The sequence below is a fragment of the Schistocerca serialis genome, chromosome 4, assembly GCF_023864345.2.
Source record: "Schistocerca serialis cubense isolate TAMUIC-IGC-003099 chromosome 4, iqSchSeri2.2, whole genome shotgun sequence".
In the NCBI taxonomy this organism is placed as follows: domain Eukaryota; kingdom Metazoa; phylum Arthropoda; class Insecta; order Orthoptera; family Acrididae; genus Schistocerca; species Schistocerca serialis.
This window is the reverse complement of record NC_064641.1, coordinates 450,132,270-450,155,540: the sequence shown is the minus strand read 5'-3', so window position 1 is coordinate 450,155,540 and position 23,271 is coordinate 450,132,270. Positions and strand designations below refer to the sequence as shown.

Genomic DNA, 23,271 nt, shown 5'->3' with positions numbered 1-23,271 from the left:
GAGAGGGTAAGGAGTCATTCCAGTCCCGCAAGCGGAAAGACTTACCTTAGGGGGAAAAAAGGACAGGTATACACTCGCACACACACACACACACACACACACACACACACACACACACACACACACATATCCAGACACAAGCAAACATATTTAAAGGCAAAGAGTTTGGGCAGAGATGTCAGTCTAGGCGGAAGTGCTGAGGCAAAGATGTTATTGAATGACAGGTGAGGTATGAATGGCGGCAACTTGAAATTAGCGGAGACTGAGGCCTGGTGGATAACGGGAAGAGAGGATGTATTGAAGGGCAAGTTCCCATCTCTGGAGTTCGGATAGGTTGGTGTTAGTGGGAAGTATCCAGATAACCCGGATGGTGTAACACTGTGCCAAGATGTGCTGGCCGTGCACCAAGGCATGTTTAGCCACAAGGTGATCCTCATTACCAACAAACACTGTCTGCCTGTGTCCATTCATGCGAATGAACAGTTTGTTGCTGGTCATTCCCACATAGAAAGCAGCACAGTGTAGGCAGGTCAGTTGGTAAATCACATGGGTGCTTTCACACGTGGCTCTGCCTTTGATCGTGTACACCTTCCGGGTTACAGGACCGGAGTAGGTGGTGGTGGGAGGGTGCATGGGACAGGTTTTACACTGGGGGCGGTTACAGGGGTAGGAGCCAGAGGGTAGGGAAGGTGGCTTGGGGATTTCATAGGGATGAACCAAGAGGTTATGAAGGTTAGGTGGACAGCGGAAAGACACTCTTGGTGGAGTGGGGAGGATTTCATGAAGGATGGATCTCATTTCAGGGCAGGATTTGAGGAAGTCGTATCCCTGCTGGAGAGCCACATTCAGAGTCTGATCCAGTCCCGGGAAGTATCCTGTAACAAGTGGGGCACTTTTGGGGTTCTTCTGTGAGAGGTTCTGGGTTTGAGGGGATGAGGAAGTGGCTCTGGTTATTTGCTTCTGTACCAGGTCGGGAGGGGAGTTGCGGGATGCAAAAGCTGTTTTCAGGTTGTTGGTGTAATGGTTCAGGGATTCAGGACTGGAGCAGATTCGTTTGCCACGAAGGCCTAGGCTGTAGGGAAGGGACCGTTTGATATGGAATGGGTGGCAGCTGTCATAATGGAGGTACTGTTGCTTGTTGGTGGGTTTGATGTGGACGGATGTGTGAAGCTGGCCATTGGACAGATGGAGGTCAATGTCAAGGAAAGTGGCATGGGATTTGGAGTAGGACCAGGTGAATCTGATGGAACCAAAGGAGTTGAGGTTGGAGAGGAAATTCTGGAGTTCTTCTTCACTGTGAGTCCAGATCATGAAGATGTCATCAATGAATCTGTACCAAACTTTGGGTTGGCAGGCTTGGGTAACCAAGAAGACTTCCTCTAAGCGACCCATAAATAGGTTGGCATAAGAGGGGGCCCTCCTGGTACCCATGGCTGTTCCCTTTAATTGTTGGTATGTTTGGCCTTCAAAAGCGAAGAAGTTGTGAGTCAGGATGAAGCTGGCTAAGGTGATGAGGAAAGAGGTTTTAGGTAGGGTGGCAGGTGATCGGTGTGAAAGGAAGTGCTCCATTGCAGCGAGGCCCTGGACGTGTGGGATATTTGTGTATAGGGAAGTGGCATCAATGGTTACAAGGATGGTTTCCGGGGGTAACAGACTGGGTAAGGATTCCAGGCGTTCGAGAAAGTGGTTGGTGTCTTTGATGAAGGATGGGAGACTGCATGTAATGGGTTGAAGGTGTTGATCCACGTAGGCAGAGATATGTTCTGTGGAGGCTTGGTAACCAGCTACAATGGGGCGGCCGGGATGTTTGGGTTTGTGAATTTTAGGAAGTAGGTAGAAGGTAGGAGTGCGAGGTGTCGGTGGGGTCAGGAGGTTGATGGAGTCAGGTGAAAGGTTTTGTAGGGGGCCTAAGGTTCTGAGGATTCCTTGAAGCTCCACCTGGACATCAGGAATGGGATTACCTTGGCAAACTTTGTATGTAGTGTTGTCTGAAAGCTGACGCAGTCCCTCAGCCACATCCTCCCGACGATCAAGTACCACGGTCATGGAACCCTTGTCAGCTGGAAGAGTGATGATGGATCGGTCAGCTTTCAGATCACGGATAGCCTGGGCTTCGGCTGTGGTGATGTTGGGAGTAGGATTAAGGTTTTTCAAGAAAGAAGTTGACCTCCATCTGTCCAATGGCCAGCTTCACACATCCATCCACATCAAACCCACCAACAAGCAACAGTACCTCCATTATGACAGCTGCCACCCATTCCATATCAAACGGTCCCTTCCCTACAGCCTAGGCCTTCGTGGCAAACGAATCTGCTCCAGTCCTGAATCCCTGAACCATTACACCAACAACCTGAAAACAGCTTTTGCATCCCGCAACTACCCTCCCGACCTGGTACAGAAGCAAATAACCAGAGCCACTTCCTCATCCCCTCAAACCCAGAACCTCTCACAGAAGAACCCCAAAAGTGCCCCACTTGTTACAGGATACTTCCCGGGACTGGATCAGACTCTGAATGTGGCTCTCCAGCAGGGATACGACTTCCTCAAATCCTGCCCTGAAATGAGATCCATCCTTCATGAAATCCTCCCCACTCCACCAAGAGTGTCTTTCCGCTGTCCACCTAACCTTCATAACCTCTTGGTTCATCCCTATGAAATCCCCAAACCACCTGCCCTACCCTCTGGCTCCTACCCTTGTAACCGCCCCCGGTGTAAAACCTGTCCCATGCACCCTGCCACCACCACCTACTCCAGTCCCGTAACCCGGAAGGTGTACACGATCAAAGGCAGAGCCACGTGTGAAAGCACCCACGTGATTTACCAACTGACCTGCCTACACTGTGCCGCTTTCTATGTGGGAATGACCAGCAACAAACTGTCCATTCGCATGAATGGACACAGGCAGACAGTGTTTGTTGGTAATGAGGATCACCTTGTGGCTAAACATGCCTTGGTGCACGGCCAGCACATCTTGGCACAGTGTTACACCATCCGGGTTATCTGGATACTTCCCACTAACACCAACCTATCCGAACTCCAGAGATGGGAACTTGCCCTTCAATACATCCTCTCTTCCCATTAGCCACCAGGCCTCAATCTCCGCTAATTTCAAATTGCCGCCACTCATACCTCACCTGTCATTCAACAACATCTTGCCTCTGCACTTCCGCCTTGACTGACATCTCTGCCCAAACTCTTTGCCCTTAAATATGTCTGCTTGTGTCTGTATATGTGTGGATGGATGTGTGTGTGTGCGCGCGCGAGTGTATACGTGTCCTTTTTTCCTCCTAAGGTAAGTCTTCCCGCTCCCGGGACTGGAATGACTCCTTACCCTCTCCCTTAAAACCTACATCCTTTCATCTTTCCCTCTCCTTCCCTCTTTCCTGACGAAGCAGGGAAACATTGACGTGGGAAAAATATATCTAAAAACAAAGATGATGTGACTTACCAAACGAAAGTGCTGGCAGGTCGATAGACACACAAACACAAAGATACACACAATATTCAAGCTTTCGCAACCAACGGTTGCTTCATCAGGAAAGAGGGAAAGAGGGGGAAAGACGAAAGGATGTGGGTTTTAAGGGAGAGGGTAAAGAGTCATTCCAATCCCGGGAGCGGCAAGACTTACCTTAGGGGGGAAAAAAGGACAGGTGTACGCGCACGCGCGCGCGCTCACACACACACACACACACACACACACACACACACACACACACACATCCATCCGCACATACACAGATACAAGCAGACATTTGTAAAGGCAAAGAGTTTGGGCAGAGATGGAACTGGAAGATAACTGTATCTAATCATGTGGCCAAGAGAGATATTTAATTTTCCATGTGTCGGTAAGTTTTAAATCAGTGACGAGGTGCGTTAATTCAATATAGACATTAAAATTGGGAATCTGACCTTTCCTGCTTAAAACACAGTTAATATCACCCTCCAATTAAAAGATGATGTGACTGTTTTCGTAAGACATAAATTTCTTCTTAAATACATTGCCCTGTCTATTTTATTGCGAAGTTCCTAAACGTACACACAGATTAATGAGGATGGCATCTAAAACTGTTGTGTCAATTGCTCTGCCTGATTCTAATCTTTCAACTTTGGATACAAGTATTCTCTGATTAGAATGGCTGTCCCTAAATTTGTTCCAAGTGAAACATTTAGTATTTTGACACACAGTATTGCAATCAGACATCACAACTTTTTCCAAGTCCCTGATCCACGTAAATATTCTTTTAGTTCAGCAACTGTTAGTTCTGATGTTACTCTGTTAATATTTAGATTCGTAATCATTTAGGCTGGCATCATTTTAATTTCATGTGAAAAAAAAGACTACTACAATATGGAAATGAATAAACAGCTACTCCAACAAAGAAGTAAATGAATACATAAACAAGTACGTAAAACAGTTAGTAAATTACAGAACCTGCTGTCACTGAATATTTGCAACAAGATTTAGTCAAAATGACATTACTTCAATTTAAAATTACTCCAGATGTTTCATTTTGAAGCTGAGTTCAGAAGTGTATCAGAGTCATCAGTACAGATAGGATTTGTATCACTTCTTTCTTGAGATCCTTCCATGATTATCACATAATGCACATTTTTCAGCTTCGTGTTGTTCTCTTAAGGTTTTTGTCTGTCTTGATTACAAGAAGTCTTTGGTTTAGATTGTGATTTGATCCGATGTTGATGGGTATCTTGAGTCACTGTGTTTGCCTTTGAGGTTGTTGTTTTTGTATGGGTCACAACATTTTCATGTCAGGGCTTGCCCAGAATTTACAATATGAGCTTTACGTCACCCACAGAAATGTGAGATGGATTATTTTCCCCTATTTCCACTTCCATTGGCCAGATACCATTGAATAATTGCAGTTTATGCAGTCTTGACCATCTTTCATTAACTACAGATTTAACCTCTTTGTACTTCAAAAGAGCATCTTTTATTAACTGATTATCAAATTTGATAAGCTCTTAAAAAAGGATTTGTCTGAAATCTGGCAAAAGTTTTCAGTTTTGTTTATGTGCCTTTCAACAACTCAGTGCCTCAACTACCGTATCTACTCGAATCTAAGCCGCACTTTTTTTCCGGTTTTTGTAATAAAAAAAACCGCCTGCGGTTTGGAATCGAGTGCAAAGTAAGCGGAAGTTCTGAAAAATGTTGGTAGGTGCCGCCACAACTAACTTCTGCCGTCGAATATATGTAGTGCTACACAGGCATGCTTTGCAGGCACAAAGATAAATACTGGTGCCAAAACCTCTGCGTCAGTAAATAAAAAAAGGGAGTGGAAGATGAGCTTTTTTCTCTGCCCCGAGTTTCGACCACTGCATTTTCATACATTATCCAATGAAGTAAATACAAATTCCGTATTGCTCATCTTCGAATGCAGCAGCATTTCAATGTACTACAAAAATCCGACTGGCAAGACAGTTTGGGATGTTTGTCAATATGGCCAACTCTACGTTCTGAATGTTTTCCTACCTGTGAGAAGAGATGGTTGCTAATAGGAACTTTTATGTATTGTGAATCACATTCAGTATTCTCTTCACTATAAGAATAATATGAATATAAACATTTTGCCATGTACTGTTTCGTGTTTGCTGCTATCTCATTTAAATCCTGTCTGCCTAATAAACTACGAAACTAGTGTGAGACAACAGCAAATGCGGAAGAATATACATATCATGTCATGTTTATACTCGTATTATTCTTATGCCTAATAGTGGTACAGTCAGAAATGAAGCACGGCAATTGACTAGATTTTTAAGTCTAAGACGACTCTCATTTCTGTGCAGAATGTAATGTACTAAAGAGGCGTCTACAAAGATTTTCAAATGGAGAAAAATTTTCGCTAAACTCTTGTTCAGAACATCATCTATCATACGTAGTCTATTATTTGGTTCTTGTTGATCATTATCAATGAAAGCAGCAGTGTAAGTAACAATAAATAGCAGTCTCTTGCCATTGTTTCGCTAATGAGACGATTCTTCTCTTTTGTTTTTTAATTGTAGGCGGTGGTAGCGTGCACAAAAGCAAGCCATGCCGCGACCGGCGACAGGTCGTAGACACACATTATCAGAATGCGACAAACAATGCATGACACAGTACAGTAATGCATTTTCAGCTTAGAGTGACGTAACACCTATAACAAAAGAGAACGGCACTTATCAGATCAAAGAAAAATAACCAATCAATTCAAACCAGACGAAGCACGTGAAAAAGGAAGGGTACCTGTATAAATGCGGACGGAGCGCATGATGCATAGCAATGGCTACCTGGTAGAGCTTAACTGCTAAGCTTACGACTCGAACCAAACTACTGTAGCTGTATCGTCATTCATTCGACCTAAATTGTGTCTCATATTACAATGGACCAACTTTGTTTCAATTTGGAGGTGCGACCTAAAACTTTTCTCTCCCTTGAATTTCGAGTCTCAAATTTCAGGTGCGGCTTAGATTCGGGAAATTTTTTTTTCCTTGATTTCGAGCCTCATTTTTCAGGTGCAGCTTAGATTTGAGTGCGGCTTAGATTCGAGTAAATACGGTATTTGGTGAGTTGTTATCTTAAGTCATTAAATTTTATTAGTATTATGCAATTTCAGTTTGTCAAAAGGACACTAAGTAAATTTATATGTGATGTATGATATGTGAAACAAACTTTATCTGTTGGTAGAGTAAAATATACAGGCTCTGACACTAAGTTTGTGAAATTCTCTAATACACTATCTGATCAAAAGTATCCAGATACCTTTCAGTGGACATTAATATGATGTATATCCACCCTTCACCTTTATGATCACTTGAACTCTGCTTGAATTGCTTTCAATGAGGTGTTTCAATGTCTGTGGAGGAATGACAGCCCAGTCTGCCTCAATAACTGAAACCAGAGAAGGTAGTCATGTTGGATGCTGGGGCAGAGGGGAAGTCAAGATTCTAACTCATCCCAAAGGCATTCCATTGGGTTCAAGAAGGGACTCTGGGCAGGCCGGACTATTTCAAGGATGTTACTGTCCACAAACCAATGGATCACCAATGCTGCTTTATAACAGGGTGCATTTCATGTTGATACAATCAAACATCATCTACAAATTATTCCTCTACTTTACACAGTACACAGCTGTGTAAAATGTGTTCGTATCTCTCCAAACTTTCATTTTCTTGAGTGTGATGAAGGGACTACACCCCACCACAAAAAACATGCTTCTACTGTAACACTACCTCTTACACATAATGGCAGGTAACATTCTCAAGGCATTAACCAAACCCAAACCTTCCACCATATTACCATAGGGTATAGCATGATTCATAACTCCAAACCACCAATTTTCAGTCATCTACTGTCTAGTGGTATATCTCTTAACACTACCTCAAGCATTGCTTAGCACTGACTGCAAAAATGTGTCGCTTATGAGGAGATCCTTGACCACTGTACACTAATCTTCTTAAGTCCTTATGTTCAGTCATCTTGCTGGAACTCACTGAGTGACTCCTATTGCTGACTGCATACAATTTTCTACAACCACTGTCTGCAATGATCTGTAGTCCCTGTCTGTCAGTACATGAGGACTGTCTTGTCTTATTTAGGTGTGATTGGTCTTTGCATTTCCACTTCAGTGTCACATCACTGACAGTTGACCTGGGCAGTGCACATTAGAAGTCATTCGGCCCTCCTGATCGACCCATTCTGTTGTTACTGTTTTTCTACTGACAACACAATACTCCCCACCAACTTCCATGCTGGCGGGTCCACCTCTTGTTACATTTAGTGGTTAATTCTGCATTGCGTAAGGGTTTCCAGTTACTTTTGATCAGACAGTGTATGTTTTTCAACTTTGCATAAGTTTTCTTCAATTTTTCTCTCTTCTTCTTCTTCTCCTTCTGAATATTTTTCTAGTTAGAAATTTCAGACATGAAAGAAGTGAATGATCATTTTATAATTGTCATATTTATCCACTACTATCTTCTTCAGTAGTGCGGTAGTGAACTTTTGCAAGATCAAAGATCAGAAAAATATTAATTACTCTGAACACTACTAAAATTCATTACTAAAAAGTAATACTCTTCTGTTCTCTGAACATGTTTAATGTGCCACTGTACCATTCCTTTGGTGCTGCAAATGTGTTTAATGGTACCCACTCACTGAGTCTTGAGTGCACTAGAATAATCAGATGTGCTGTTGTTCAGACACCCATGTACTGTGGACAAATGTCTGTTCATATCTAACTTTCTGTTTAAAGCGCTTGGAATTTAACTGAGGCATGTACTGTGTGTGCATTTGATGATGTGGTCTTGTTGTGATTTTCACTTTGTGAGGACTGATTTCACAGATATTGTCATTACTTTTTTACTGGGCATCACTGGGGACGTAAATGTTGAAAGTGTAATTCTGCTATACAGTGTCACAGTACTGACAGTCAGAACTATCTAGCGTGATAGTGAACCAGTTGCAGAAAAAGCAGGTTTAATTTTGGTGAACTTGGGCTTACACCAGGGCCTATAAAATGCTCCAATTATTCTGCCATTTTTCATTACATTTTTAACAGTAAACTTGATGAAATTTTAAGTAGATGGAATTTCTTCATTTTATTTACACATTATGATAAATATGCCACAAAGAAACACTTCCTATTTTTCAAAGAGAAAGGTAAAGGATGCGGAAAGGCTTATTGTGGTCTGTTTTCTCATGGCTAAGACAAATAAGCTGAAAATAGACTATTATTGGTCTACATATGTACTTTTGAACACTCAATTTGCCAATGGAAACGTGTTTAGAAATTGCTGTGTGTAAATTTTACTATGGTCACACTTACGTATTACTGAAGTGAACAGTTCATTCAAAATCATGAATACTATAGCAATTGTAGTGGCATTCCATAAAACATTTATTCTTCATCAAAAGTTCTACACTGACTAAAACTTACTGTTGTTGAAAGTGCGATTATCTTTTCAACAATTTAATCCTTCTAAATGAAGTAGCGTCTGACGAAAAACATTTGGGCAGTGCAATGTGAGACTAGTAACGCCTACAATTTTATTGTACAAAGACACAGTAATGGAAACTGTTTCCAACAGTCTGGGAAAATAGCGTCAAGTGGGAACATTCATGAAGACTCATTTGATATTTAGCTTTAACCAGTTGCAGTTCCATACACAGAGTAGTTATAAAAGTATTTGGACACTCAGATACACTAACTTTGAAGCTTCTCTCCAAATTACTTACTACACTGACTAACACACATACCGTAGTTTCACATGCTGTGCTATCCATTTTATGAATGAAGCACAAAAGTTAAAAATATAATGTGTCAACCAAAGAAAAGTTATTAATTATTCATCTACATCTACATCCATACTCCACAAGCCACCTGACAATGTGTGGCAGAGGGTACTTTGAGTACCTCTAGTGGTTCTCCCTTCTATTCCAGTCTCGTATTGTTCGTGGAAAGAAAGATTGTCGGTATGCCTCTGTGTGGGCTCTAATCTCTCTGATTTTATCCTCATGGTCTCTTCGCGAGATATACGTAGGAGGGAGCAATATACTGCTCGACTCCTCGGTGAAGGTATGTTCTCGAAACTTTAACAAAAGCCCGTACCGAGCTACTGAGCGTCTCTCCTGCAAAGTCTTCCACTGGAGTTTATCTATTATCTCCATAACACTTTCACGATTAGTAAATGATCCTGTAACGAAGCGCGCTGCTCTCCGTTGGATCTTCTCTATCTCTTCTATCAACCCTATCTGGTACGGATCCCACACTGGTGAGCAATATTCAAGTAGTGGGCGAACAAGTGTACTGTAACCTACTTTCTTTGTTTTCGGATTGCATTTCCTTAGGATTCTTCCAATGAATCTGGCATCTGCTTTACCGACGATCAAATTTATATGATCATTCTATTTTAAATCGCTCCTAATGCCTACCAACAGATAATTTATGGAATTAACTGCTTCCAGTTGCTGACCTGCTATATTGTAGCTAAATGATAAATGATCTTTCTTTCTATGTATTCGCAGCACATTACACTTGTCTACATTGAGATTCAATTGCCATTCCCTGCACCATGCGTCAATTTATTGGAGATCCTCCTGCATTTCAGTACAATTTTCCATTGTTACAACCTCTCGATATACCACAGCATCATCCGCAAAAAGCCTCAGTGAACTTCCGATGTCATCCACAAGATCATTTATGGATATTGTGAATAGCAACGGTCCTACGACACTCCCCTGTGGCACACCTGAAATCACTCTTACTTCGGAAGACTTCTCTCCATTGAGAATGACATGCTGCGTTCTGTTATCTAGGAACTCTTCAATCCAATCACACAATTGGTCTGATAGTCCATATGCTCTTACTTTGTTCATTAAATGACTGTGGGGAACTGTATCGAACACCTTGCAGAAGTCAAGAAACACAGCATCTACCTGGGAACCCATGTCTATGGCACTCCGAGTCTCATGGACGAATAGCACGAGCTGGGTTTCACACGATCATCTTTTTTGAAACCCATGCTGATTCCTACAGAGTAGATTTCTAGTCTCCAGAAAAGTCATTATACTCAAATATAATACGTTTTCCAAAATTCTACAACTGATAGACGTTAGAGATATAGGTCTATAGTTCTGCACATCTTGAAAACAGGGATTACCTGCACCCTTTTCCAATCCTTTGGAACGCTACGCTGTTCTAGAGACCTACGGAACACAGTTGCAAGAAAGGGCGCAAGTTCCTTCGCGTACTCTGTGTAAAATCGAACTGGTATCCCATCAGGTCCAGCAGCCTTTCCTCTTTTGAGCAATTTTAATTGTTTTTCTATCCCTCTGTCATCTATTACAATATCTACCATTTTGTCATCTGTGCGACAATCTAGAGAAAGAACTACAGTGCAGTCTTCCTCTGTGAAACAGCTTTGGAAAAAAACATTTAGTATTTCGGCCTTTAGTCTGTCAGCCTCTGTTTCAGTACCATTTTGGTCACGGAGTGTCTGGGCATTTTGTTTTGATCCACCTACAGCTTTGACATAAGACCAAAATTTCTTAGGATTTTCTTTATTTACGACGTGAAAAGACTGTGTGAAAACTTGTGGTAGGTATCAGTAAACAAACATTTTTTTGGCTCTGAGAACTGTTGGACGTTTTACTATGCTTATTTGTTTGAAATGTGTTTTTACACTTCCAATGAGTGTTCATTTGAAGTTAACATATTGTTGTCACTCATTACCACTCAGGATGGAACAACTGAATCACTTCATCTGCCAGGGTTTAGACCACTTCTTGTCATGCTCTGAAATGAGAAACGTCCAAAAGACTATCCCTCCCACAGTGGTATTCTGCCGGTCACCGAATCTACACAATATCCTCGCCCATCCCTACACAACTCCTTCTCCCAATCCCTTGCCTCACAGCCCATATCCCTCCAATAGACCTGGATGCAAGATCTGTTCCACACATCTTCCCACTACCACCTACTACAATCCAAACATGAGCATCACCTATCCTGTGAAACCTTTCATTTGATCTACAGGCTAAGCTGCAACCACTGTGCTGCATTCTTTGTGAGCCTGACAACCAACAAGCTGTTTGTCTGCATGAATGGTCACTGACGAACTGTGGCCAAGAAACAGCTGGACTAGCTGAATGCTGTTCACCCCACCCAACATGACATTCTTTATTTCAGTGACTGCTTCACAGCCTGCACCATTTTGATCCTTCCCACCAACACCAACTTTTCCGAATTTCACAGGTGGGAACTCTACCTGCAATATATCCTATCTTCTCATAATCTTCCTGGCCTCAATCTTCATTAGTCATTGTCCTAACCCATCTAGCGCGTTCCCTGTTCCCATTCCAGCACTACACATCCCTCCATTTCACCCACACACACCCACAGTCCTTTTACTTCTCTCCTTTTCCAATAACCACTGCCCCCCCTCCCCCGACTACCTTCCGTCTAACTTCCTGACGGCACCTAGCAGCCCATCCTCTCTCCACCTCGTCCCCATATGCTCCTACAAGCAGCGCTTTACTGTCCCCCACCCCTACCCTACCATCTCTCCCTCTCCCTGCCGCAACCTCCTCCTACCCCCACCACCCGGTTGCTTCTCCCATCATGCACTGCTGTTCGCAGTGTGGCCTCACCAGCCAGACTGTGTTCATTTGTGTGTGATTTACATTTGCATGAGTGTGTATGTTGTCTATTTCCAATGAAGGCCTTTTTGCCTGAAAGTTTACTTTCTGACAGTTTTCTTGTTGTGCCTATTTGCGACTCAGCATCTCCGCTATATGGTGAGTAGCAACTATCCTTTAATACTGTTACAAATTACTGTGCCCACACGATGAATGGGAAAGATCCGAATTTTTTGTGTTCCATATAATGTACTTCATAACTTAATCACAAAAAATTAGGAATTAAGCATTACTAAATTGAAGAGAGCAAAAATTAAGATCGTTATCGATTTCTGATACGCAAGAAGTATATCAAAAGTTAAGAAATTCATTGATAAGCAAATAAATAGCCGGCTGGAGCTGTAACGTAGTCACACTGTTCGCTCTGTATACATGTTACAGACAGGCAATCTTTTGTCATGTGACTAAGCACTCAGTTTTCTATAGCATAAGGAATACACTGCACATGGATATACCAAGCAGGTAACATGAAACAGATTTGGGCAAGAAGAAGCAAAAATATTATTAGGGGGATGCACAACGAATATCATAGAATTAGAGCAATATCACAGATGTTTAATATATTTCTTTCACATATAAAGGGCACAGTAGGATACTGCGGACTATTTACTTTCCGAAATAAACCTTAAGACACCTATGCAGGCTGTGAAATTGTATGAATTGTGTCACAATAACTGCCCTCCATAAGTTTGGAAACACCTAGTGATTAAGGACTATGGAAAGGAAATAAAATAAAAAAATTGCATTTTGTTGTTTTCTGAAAGTTTATTAAGTGTTATCTGGCCACACAGAGAAGAAGAGCTTCAGAACTTCCACGAACATCTCAAACAGCAGTAAAGCAAAATTCACTTTACCATGGAGATAGAAAAGAACAGGGTATTGCCTATTTTCAGCCAGGCGGGAAGCTTGGACACAGAGTTTACAGGAAGCCCACCAACATGGGCAGGTACCTGCATGCATCCTCCCACCACCATCCTATGCAAAAGAATTCGGCCCTGCAACCTTTAACAAAGAGAGCCTACAGGATCAGCAATGAACACAACCTGAAAGCCGAACTACTGAACCTCAGGTCTGTTTTTGGAGCTAATGGCTACGACATGAGGACGATACACAGAACGATGGCACTGAAGGAGGGGGGCAACAGGGAAATGCAGAACAAAGCACACAACATCGTCATGCTACCATATTTACAATGGGTTATTGAACGTCTGGGCACAATTCTCCATCGGGCAGGTATTAAGCTGATTTTTCGTAGCAACAACAAAATAAAAGACATTCTGGGCTTGACGAAAGATACAATTGACAAGCTTCATGTTGGCAGAGTTTATGAAATTGGGTGCGAATGTGGACTAGTGTATGTAGGTGAGACTGGGGGTCCATTAAGCACAAGGTTAACTGAACATGAGAGATATATCTGCCTCAAACAATACAACAAATCAGCAGTGGCAGAACATCAGGGATAGTGCAAGATAAAGATCGAAATTCGAGAGGCCCACGTACTGGCAAAACAGCCGTTTAGTTTGAGGAGGAAGATTAGAGAGGCTATAGAAATAGCCAAGCGACCTGACAGTATGAATAGAGAAGACAGGCACCGACTTCCAGCGTCTTGGCTACCAGCAGTGACAGCTTTGCGGAAGTACAGCTCTCGCAAAGCGACAGGCGCGTGGTAGGCCACAGCGGTGGAGGTTACACAGAGCACTGACGTGGCCTAGTCGATACTACGCAGTAGTTGCCGCTCAGTTTCCTATTCGCCAATTTCCACCAATGGCAAGCAGTAAATAAAACTCCAATGGAAAATGCCTATCCCCGCCAATTACAACACACAATGCAAAGACCAATAAAATGAACTCCCAATACCCTTCCCCCTCACCCTCACATCCAGTGACAGCACTCCTCCATAGTATATAAGTAACCAAACTAGTGCTCATTCAGCAGTTAGAAATACGCCCTGAGGTAGGCGCCTTGCAACCGTTGCCAAAACATCAGAATTTTATAGATGACAATACGGACTCAAACCCAGAAGAATTTTATTGACTGACACTGTCAAACGAAGCTTTCGGCCAAAAAGGCTCTCATCAGAATTAGACAATTCTGATGAAGGCCTGTTTGACTGAATGCTTTGTTAGACAGCCTTTCTGTTGTGGCTATCTACGACTTAGCATCTCCGCTGTACGGTGAGTAGCAACTATTCTTTTCATAACAAAGGAAAACACACACACATTCACAGAAGCAGGCATACCTCACGCACACATGACCACTATCTCTGGCTGCTCTGGCCAGACCAGGTGGGGGGCGTCATGTGTGAGTAAGGTGTGCTTGCTTATGTGAATGTGATGTGTTTTGTGTGTGTGTGTGTGTGTGTGTGTGTGTGTGTGTGTGTGTGTTTTCTTCCTTTCCTGAGGAAGATTTTGGTTGAAAGCTTAGTGTGTACCAGTCCTGTGTTACCTTTACAGTGAGTAGAAATCTATCCTTTTCATAATATTGTTGAGAATTTTGTTTCTTAAGGATCATTTTATTTCCCTTACAATACTAACACATTAGGACAATATCTGTTACCTGTTCTGAACTTCTACTATCTCTGGAGCTGATTCAGTTTCATCGCCTGTTAAAGAAGTAATTTTGGTGACTGGTTTTGACCGTGGCTGTTTCACAAGCATTTTAAGAAGAGAAGGATGTATCAAGAGGGCACCAGTATAGTAGAAACAGGCTTTTACTCCATCCTGTAAAGAGAAACATAAATTATCATTCTTAAACCCAATATGACCTTATGCTTTTCACAAATTATGACAAATATAAAATTGCACTCAGTATTGTGTTTGTCTCAAAGCAATGCACATATGCATACACTGAACTTTCATTTCTCAATAATACTGAATTCTGGTTTTACATAAATGATGTATGATGTAAAAATTCTGGGAGGAATAGGTTACTGAGCTCCATGACTTACCAAGCTATAATTAAAATTCTCAATGTCAGAAAGAAAATCAACATCTTTTAGGGACAAACCTGTACAGTGTCAAAGTAATTACTGAAGAAAGAGGAAAAACAAGAATACAAAATTATAAAAAATTCATGAGCTAGATTTTTTCCAAAAAGCAAAACTTTACAACACTTTCTCATTAGGTATCTGAGAAACAATGCCACAATTTGGCCTAATTTATTTATCATCATATCAGTTTTTCCACGAATTCACTTAAATGTCTATAAGTAATAATTGAAGGAATAAAAGTAATTGCGCACCATGTAGCTGAAGCATTGAGTAATTGACAAGCATATAAACAAAACAGAAAACACCACTGAGCTTTTGGACAATATTCAAATTTGGTGCCAACTAATACACACACACACACACACACACACACACACACACACACACACACACACACACACACAGCTAACTACATTGTTCACAATACACCCTGATGAAACACACTAATTACATTAACGCATTTTTATGTACTTACTATCTGAAGAAAGACACTGTCCAAAACAGCTTTGTTTTCAATCTTCCTTAAGGCATGCCAGTCATGATTATTTCTACTTCCATTATATTATACCACCCAGGAATATCCAGTAAATTATGTACACATCTACAATGGTTAGCTTGCCACTGCATTACAATGCAAGATTTGAAAATGACTTTGTTCTGGTCCACAGCTGAAATTTCATCAATAACGTGTGAAATAGGTATCCTGCCTAACTTGTTCTTGAAAGATTCAGTAGTACGCAAATATCAGAAATAGCACAAGGGAGACTATTATTGTGCATCATTGATAATGCTGCCGATACTTAACACAAATAACACTAAAAATAAATTAATATAGCATCTTCAGTTGCTTAGCAACAGTCTCTGGAGGGGGACAATTCTACAGACTAGTCTAGAAAATTTTAAGAAAGAGACAAGAAAACAAAAAATGTGTAAAGCATATTATATATTGTTTATCTTCATGCACCCACCCAAGAACCATGGACCTTGCCATTGGTGGGGAGGGAAGAGGGACAGCAGCCTTTTCAGTAGTTGCAGGGGCAACAGTCTGGATGATTGACTGATCTGGCCTTGTAACACTAACCAAAAAGGCCTTGCTGTGGTGGTACTACGAACGGCTGAAAGCAAGGGGAAACTACAGCCGTAATTTTTCCTGAGGGCATGCAGCTTTACTGTATGGTTAAATGATGATGGCGTCCTCTTGGGTAAAATATTCCGGAGGTAAAATAGTCCCCCATTCGGATCTCCGGGCGGGGACTAATCAGGAGGACGTTGTTATCAGGAGAAACAAAACTGGCGTTCTATGGATCGGAGCGTGGAATGTCAGATCCCTTAATCGAGCAGATAGGTCAGAAAATTTAAAAAGGGAAATGGATAGGTTAAAGTTAGGTATAGTAGGAATTAGTGAAGTTCGCGGGCAGGAGGAACAAGACTATTGGTCAGGCGAATGCAGGGTTATAAATACAAGAACAAATAAGGGTAATGTAGGAGTAGGTTTAATAATGAATAAAAAATAGGAGTGTGGGTAAGCTACTACAAACAGCATAGTGAACGCATTATTGTGGCCAAGAAAGACACGAAGCCCACACCTACTACAGTAGAACAAGTTTATATGCCAACTAGCTCTGCAGATGATGAAGAAATTGAAGAAATGTATGATGAAATAAAAGAAATTATTCAGATAGTGAAGGGAGACAAAAATTTAACAGTCATGGGTGACTGGAATTCGGTAGTAGGAAAAGGGAGAGAAGGAAACGTAGTAGGTGAATATGGATTGGGGCTAAGAAATGAAAGGGGAAGTCGCCTGATAGAATTTTGCACAGAGCACAACTTAATCATAGCTAACACTTGGTTCAAGAATCATAAAAGAAGGTTGTATACATGGAAGAAGCCTGGAGATACTGACAGGTTTCAGATAGATTACATAATGGTAAGACTGAGATTTAGGAACCAGGTTTTAAATTGTAAGACATTTCCAGGGGCAGATGTGGACTCTGACCACAATCTATTGGTTATGAACTGTAGAATAAAACTGAAGAAACTGCAAAAAGGTGGGAATTTAAGGAGATGGGACCCGGATAAACTGACTAAGCCAAAGGTTGTACAGAGTTTCAGGGAGAGCATAAGGGAACAATTGACAGGAATGGGGGAAAGAAATACAGTAGATGAAGAATGGGTAGCTTTGAGAGATGAAGTAGTGAAGGCAGCAGAGGATCAAGTAGGTAAAAAGACGAGGGCTAGTACAAATCCTTGGGTAACAGAAGAAATATTGAATTTAATTGATGAAACGAGAAAATATAAAAATGCAGTAAATGAAGGAGGCAAAAAGGAATACAAACATCTCAAAAATGAGATCGACAGGAAGTGCAAAATAGCTAAGCAGGGATGGCTAGAGGGCAAATGTAAGGATGTAGAGGCTTATCTCACTAGGGGTAAGATAGATACTGCCTACAGGAAAATTAAAGAGACCTTTGGAGAAAAGAGAACCACTTCCATGAATATCAAGAGCTCAGATGGAAACCCAGTTCTAAGCAAAGAAAGGAAAGCAGAAAGGTGGAGGGAGTACATAGAGGGTCTATACAACGGCAATGTACTTGAGGACACTATTATGGAAATGGAAGAGGATGTAGATGAAGATGAAATGGGAGATACGATACTGCATGAAGAGTTTGACAGAGCACTGAAAGACCTGAGTCGAAACAAGGCCCCGGGAGTAGACAACATTCCATTAGAACTACTGACGGCCTTGGGAGAGCCAGTCCTGACAAAACTCTACCATATGGTGAGCAAGATGTATGAGACAGGCGAAATACCCTCAGACTTCAAGAAGAATATAATAATTCCAATGTCAAAGACAGCAGGTGCTGACAGATGTGAAAATTACCGAACAATCAGTTTAATAAGTCACGGATGCAAAATGCTAACGCGAATTCTTTACAGACGAATGGAAAAACTGGAAGAAGCTGACCTTGGGGAAGATCAGTTTGGATTCCGTAGAAATATTGGAACACGTGAGGCAATACTGACCCTACGACTTATCTTAGAAGCTAGATTAAGGAAAGACAAACCTACTTTTCTAGCATTTGTAGACTTAGAGAAAGCTTTTGATAATGCTAAATGGAATACTCTCTTTCAAATTCTAAAGGTGGCAGCGGTAACATACAGGGAGCGAAAGGCTATTTACAATTTGTACAGAAACCAGATGGCAGTTATATGAGTCGAGGGGCATGAAAGGGAAGCAGTGGTTGGGAAGGGAGTGAGACAGGGTTGTAGTCTGTCCCTGATATTATTCAGTCTGTATATTGAGCAAGCAGTAAAGGAAACAAAAGAAAAATTTGGAGTAGGTATTAAAATCCAGGTAGGAGAAATAAAAACTTTGAGGTTCGCCGATGACGTTGTAATTCTGTCAGAGACAGCAAAGCACTTGGAAGAGCAGTTGAACGGAATGGACAGTGTCTTGAAAGGAGGATATAAGATGAACATCAACAAAAGCAAAACGAGGATAATGGAATGTAGTCGAATTAAGTCGGGTGGTGCTGAGGGAATTAGATTAGGAAATGAGACACTTAAAGTAGTAAAGGAGTTTTGCTATTTGGGGAGCAAAATAACTGATGATGGTTGAAGTAGAGAGGATATAAAATGTAGACTGGCAATGGCAAGGAAAGCGTTTCTGAAGAAGAGAAATTTGTTAACATCAAGTATAGATTTAAGTGTCAGGAAGTCATTTTTGAAAGTATTTGCATGGAGTGTAGCCGTGTATGGAAGTGAATCATGGACAATAAATAGTTTGGACAAGAAGAGAATAGAAGCTTTCAAAATGTGGTGCTTCAGAAGAATGTTGAAGATTAGATGGGTAGATCACGTAACTAATGAGGAGGTATTGAATAGGATTGGGGAGAAGAGAAGTTTGTGGCACAACTTGACTAGAAGAAGGAATCGGTTGGTAGGACATGTCCTGAGGCATCAAGGAATCACCAATTTAGTATTGGAGGGCAGCGTGGAGGGTAAAAATCGTAGAGGGAGACCAAGAGATGAATACACTAAGCAGATTCAGAAGGATGTAGGTTGCAGTAGGTACTGGGAGATGAAGAAGCTTGCACAGGATAGATTAGCATGGAGAGCTGCATCAAACCAGTCTCAGGACTGAAGACCACAACAACAACATTGCTCCCTAAGTCTGGAATTGTCAATCCTCCCAAATTTGACTGGAAAGTCCAATGAATACTAGCTACAAGTAGCCCGAGGTATCCTAGCGTATTGTAATTGTTTCTGTCAGGATTCTGTGTTCCATTATGAACTATAGTCTACGTCAAATACAGTGCTATAGTGCACATATGGCACTTATAAAATTAATAATACTTGGAGTAAGAGTCTTACTTCCTTCACCAAGTGCTAGCTCCGCGGTGACTAAGGGATTCTACCTAAAAGCTCATGCTGTGCACAACAGACTGCTGATACATAAACTAAGCACCATTGCTGCTCTCAACTATGGAGTCATATTCTCAGGCTGTGAATATTCTTTCCACGGACACATACTGTGAGGTGTACATTAAGTGCTTTGAGAGGATGCACAGGCACATACAGCAATGAAAAGAGAGTGACTTGGAAGATGTGAATGCAAGTGTTGAGAGGGGTTGGAATTTGCACTACTGTCTCAAATATTTATGAGTGATTTTCGCACAAATTACAACCAAATATCTGCACACAAATGCCTCAGCCACATCATAACAATTATTGATCCAAAGACCCTCATTAAAAACGATTACAATGACTTTGGATGCTAAGTGACTCATTACTACCTTAAGTAAGTGCTTCAAATTTTGTCCTGTCAATTCAAAAAGATTAAATTCAGTGTCTGCTTCCATCCGATTCTGTTGCACACATCTCAGTTTACAGATTCATTCATGTGGTCTTTCAACCTCTCTGTGTTATTAATATTTAGATTGTATTTTAAGTCCTAAACAAAAAGACAAAATGAGTTAGTGACTTACTATAATGTATTTATGAGAATGTGAATGTGAGAACATCCAGTTCTCATGGTAATTTGACAGCACTCTTATAAAATTTAGAGCTTTGATTGCTAAGCGCAGGACATCCTGTTTTAATGTATGCCTGACAGTAAGAATTGCACTTGTAAGGTACTCTTCATGAATTGCTGCAAATGATATGGCATCTTCCAGGAAATGATGACCTTGTGATGTCAGCATCCATGTGAGAACATCTAAAGATGGCCCGTAGACCAACGTCCAAGGTGTTTCCGCCCAGAAATCACTGTCCTGGCCAAAGAAAAAACCAAACAAAATAGAAATGTGCAACATATCACAATAAATACATACTCTTAATTACTAAGCACTATCATTAAAAAACTTTTTTTCAACAAACCAGCTTTCTTGGTGGTAACAGCTCGAGCCACATGGCCGACTTCATATCCATGTGCAGAAGAGCACCAGAGAAATTTTTATTCAGCAGCAACAGCAACACATCGATTAATGAAACTGCAATATTAAAATGACGAGCAACCTGAAAGCACATATGTTTTGAATCAACAGAATATTTATAAATTTTCTGTAACAGGATAATTAAATACTATCAATCCTACTAAAATACCAACGTAACTAAAAGTTTCTGGAAATATTTCTCAAACAAAGATACTTAAGTCTGTGTTAATAGTATCTCAAAAGTGTCACTTCACAGAACATGCTTTTTTTCAAGTCATGAATTCAACTGCCCAAAATTTACAGGACAAAATACTGTCAACAAGTAATTTCTGTGACTGGGCAAAATCATTTGACTGTACAGTCCACAGCAGTCTCCTACAGAAACTCAGATATTACGGTATCATAGATCTTGCTGGTAACTGATTTTCATTCTGTCTAACTTATAGGGGGTAGACCAGGGGTGGTCAAGATTCCGGTTTGTGGGTCACGCCTGGGTCCATGTGCCAAAGCGCTCAGCTTTGCTTCAGTTCCCCCACTGGCATGCCAAGCTGTCTGTGTGTGAGGAGAGGTAAGAAAGGTAAACAGCGAACATGTTGCATTTAGATGGCAGTAGAGTCTTACTGCATATGAATTGGTTTTATATTTCACATTTCTCAATGACATAAATCAAGTTTTAGTATTAATTAGTTATTTTTAGGATGCTGAAGACATAATATAATTTTTATTTGGTACAAACTGTTGGCATATGGACATATGTGGGCATTTCACAGAGTGTTGCAGGCAAGTTGCAAGGTAATTGTGACTTACTTAGTTTCATAACTGAAAAAAGGCATTTCACACAAATATGTTGATCAAAACACTGAATCACTTTTGCAACCTCATTATGGAGACTTGGAAAATCTACCAGAGAAAAGCAATGAAGACATCCTCCTGGACAGTTTTAACATAAGAAGATTTCTAATTAAAGTAATATAAAAAGATTTGTAATTAAAATTGGAGTTACTTGCAGGTCAGTCAGTTACATCTTCACATGCACAGAGCCACTCTCAACTGAAAGGGCAAATGGTCTCATAAACAGATTTAAGATTGAGTGTGTCCTCAACACACTTATGAAACTATTATTGGAAGGCTTGTAAGGACACAATGAATTCTTCAAACCTCACACTTTCAGTCATCTTAGGTAACTGACTTATCTTTGTCACATTTTCTTTTTAAATGCATCTCCATCAAATCATAAAGAACTTACCTTTCAGTATCTTACTACAGGTAGCGTGCAGTCAAGTCCACAAATGCAAAGTCTGCAATTCATTCTGGATGTTCTCATTTTCATTGCTACACTTTTTTTTTCCTTTATAAATTCAATGTAGGGAGATTTAAATCAAAAAATTGTTTGAGGCATGCCCCTTTACTTAACCAACATTCTCATTCTCTGTAATAATACATTATGTGATCAAAAGTATCTGGACACCCCCAAAAACAAACGTTTTTCATATTAGGTGCATTGTGCTGCCACCTACTGACAGGTACTCCATATCAGCGACCTCACTAGTCATTAGTCATTGTGAGAGAGCAGAATGGTGTGGTCCGCGGAACTCATGGGCTTCGAACGTGGTCAGGTGATTGGGTGCCACTTGTGTCATACATCTGTACACGAGACTTCCGCACTCCTAAACATCCTTAGGTCCACTGTTTCTAACGTGATAGTGAAGTGGAAACATGAAGGAACACGTACAACACAAAAGTGTACAAGCTGTCCTCGTCAGTTGACTGACAGAGACCACCGACAGTTGAAAAGGGTCGTAATGTGTAATAGGCAGACATATATCCAGACCATCACACAGGAATTCCAAACTCCATTAGGATCCACTGCAAGTACTATGACAGTTAGGCAGGTGGTGAGAAAACGTAGATTTCATGGTCAAGCGGCTGCTCATAATCCACACATCATGCCAGTAAATGCCAAACAATGCCTCACCTGGTGTAAAGAGCTAAACATTGGATAATTGAACAGTGGAAAAACGTTGTGTGGAGTGACAAATCATGGTACACAATGAGGCGATCTGATGACAGGGTGTAGGTATGGCAAATGCCTGGTGAATGTCATCTGCCAGTGTGTGTAGTGCCAACAGTAAAATTCAGAGTGGTGGTGTTATGGTGTGGTCGTGTTTTTAATGGAGGGGGCTCACACCCCTTGTTGCTTAGCGTGGCACCCCTTGTTGTTGTGTGTGGCACTATCACAGCACAGGCCTGCATTGTTGTTTTAAGCACCTTCTTGCTTCCCACTTTTGAAGGGCAATTCGGGGATGGCGATTGCATCCTTCAACACATTCGAACACTTGTTCATAATGCACAGCCTGTGGCAAGACAATAACATCCCTCTAATGGACTGGCCTGCACAGAGTACTGACCTGAATCCTATAGAACACCTCTGGGATGTTTTGGAACACCGACTTCATCCCAGGCCTCACCGACCAACATCGGTACCTCTCCTCAGTGCAGCACTCCATGAAGAATGGCCTGCCATTCCAAAAGAAACATTCCAGTACCTGACTGAACGTATGCCTGTGAGAGTGGAAACTGCAATCAAGGCATTACCGACGGAGAGTGTCACGAACTTGTAAGTCATTTTCAACCAGGTGTCCAGATACTTTTGATCACAT

At 41.2% G+C, this 23,271-nt stretch overlaps 1 protein-coding gene across 2 annotated transcripts in view; it reads right to left on the bottom strand.

Annotated features, from left to right (window-relative positions):
• The window catches only part of LOC126475087 (nucleoporin Nup188), a 273,311-nt gene that overhangs the window by 17,412 nt on the left and 232,628 nt on the right, over positions 1 to 23,271 (bottom strand). For both annotated transcript variants that reach the window (XM_050102653.1, XM_050102655.1), the window contains exons 21-23: positions 20,556 to 20,693; positions 20,165 to 20,449; positions 14,744 to 14,907 (exon numbers count right to left, since the gene is read on the bottom strand). In XM_050102653.1, coding sequence (XP_049958610.1) covers positions 14,744 to 14,907; positions 20,165 to 20,449; positions 20,556 to 20,693 — 587 coding nt within the window. The remainder of the gene's footprint in view (positions 1 to 14,743; positions 14,908 to 20,164; positions 20,450 to 20,555; positions 20,694 to 23,271) is intronic.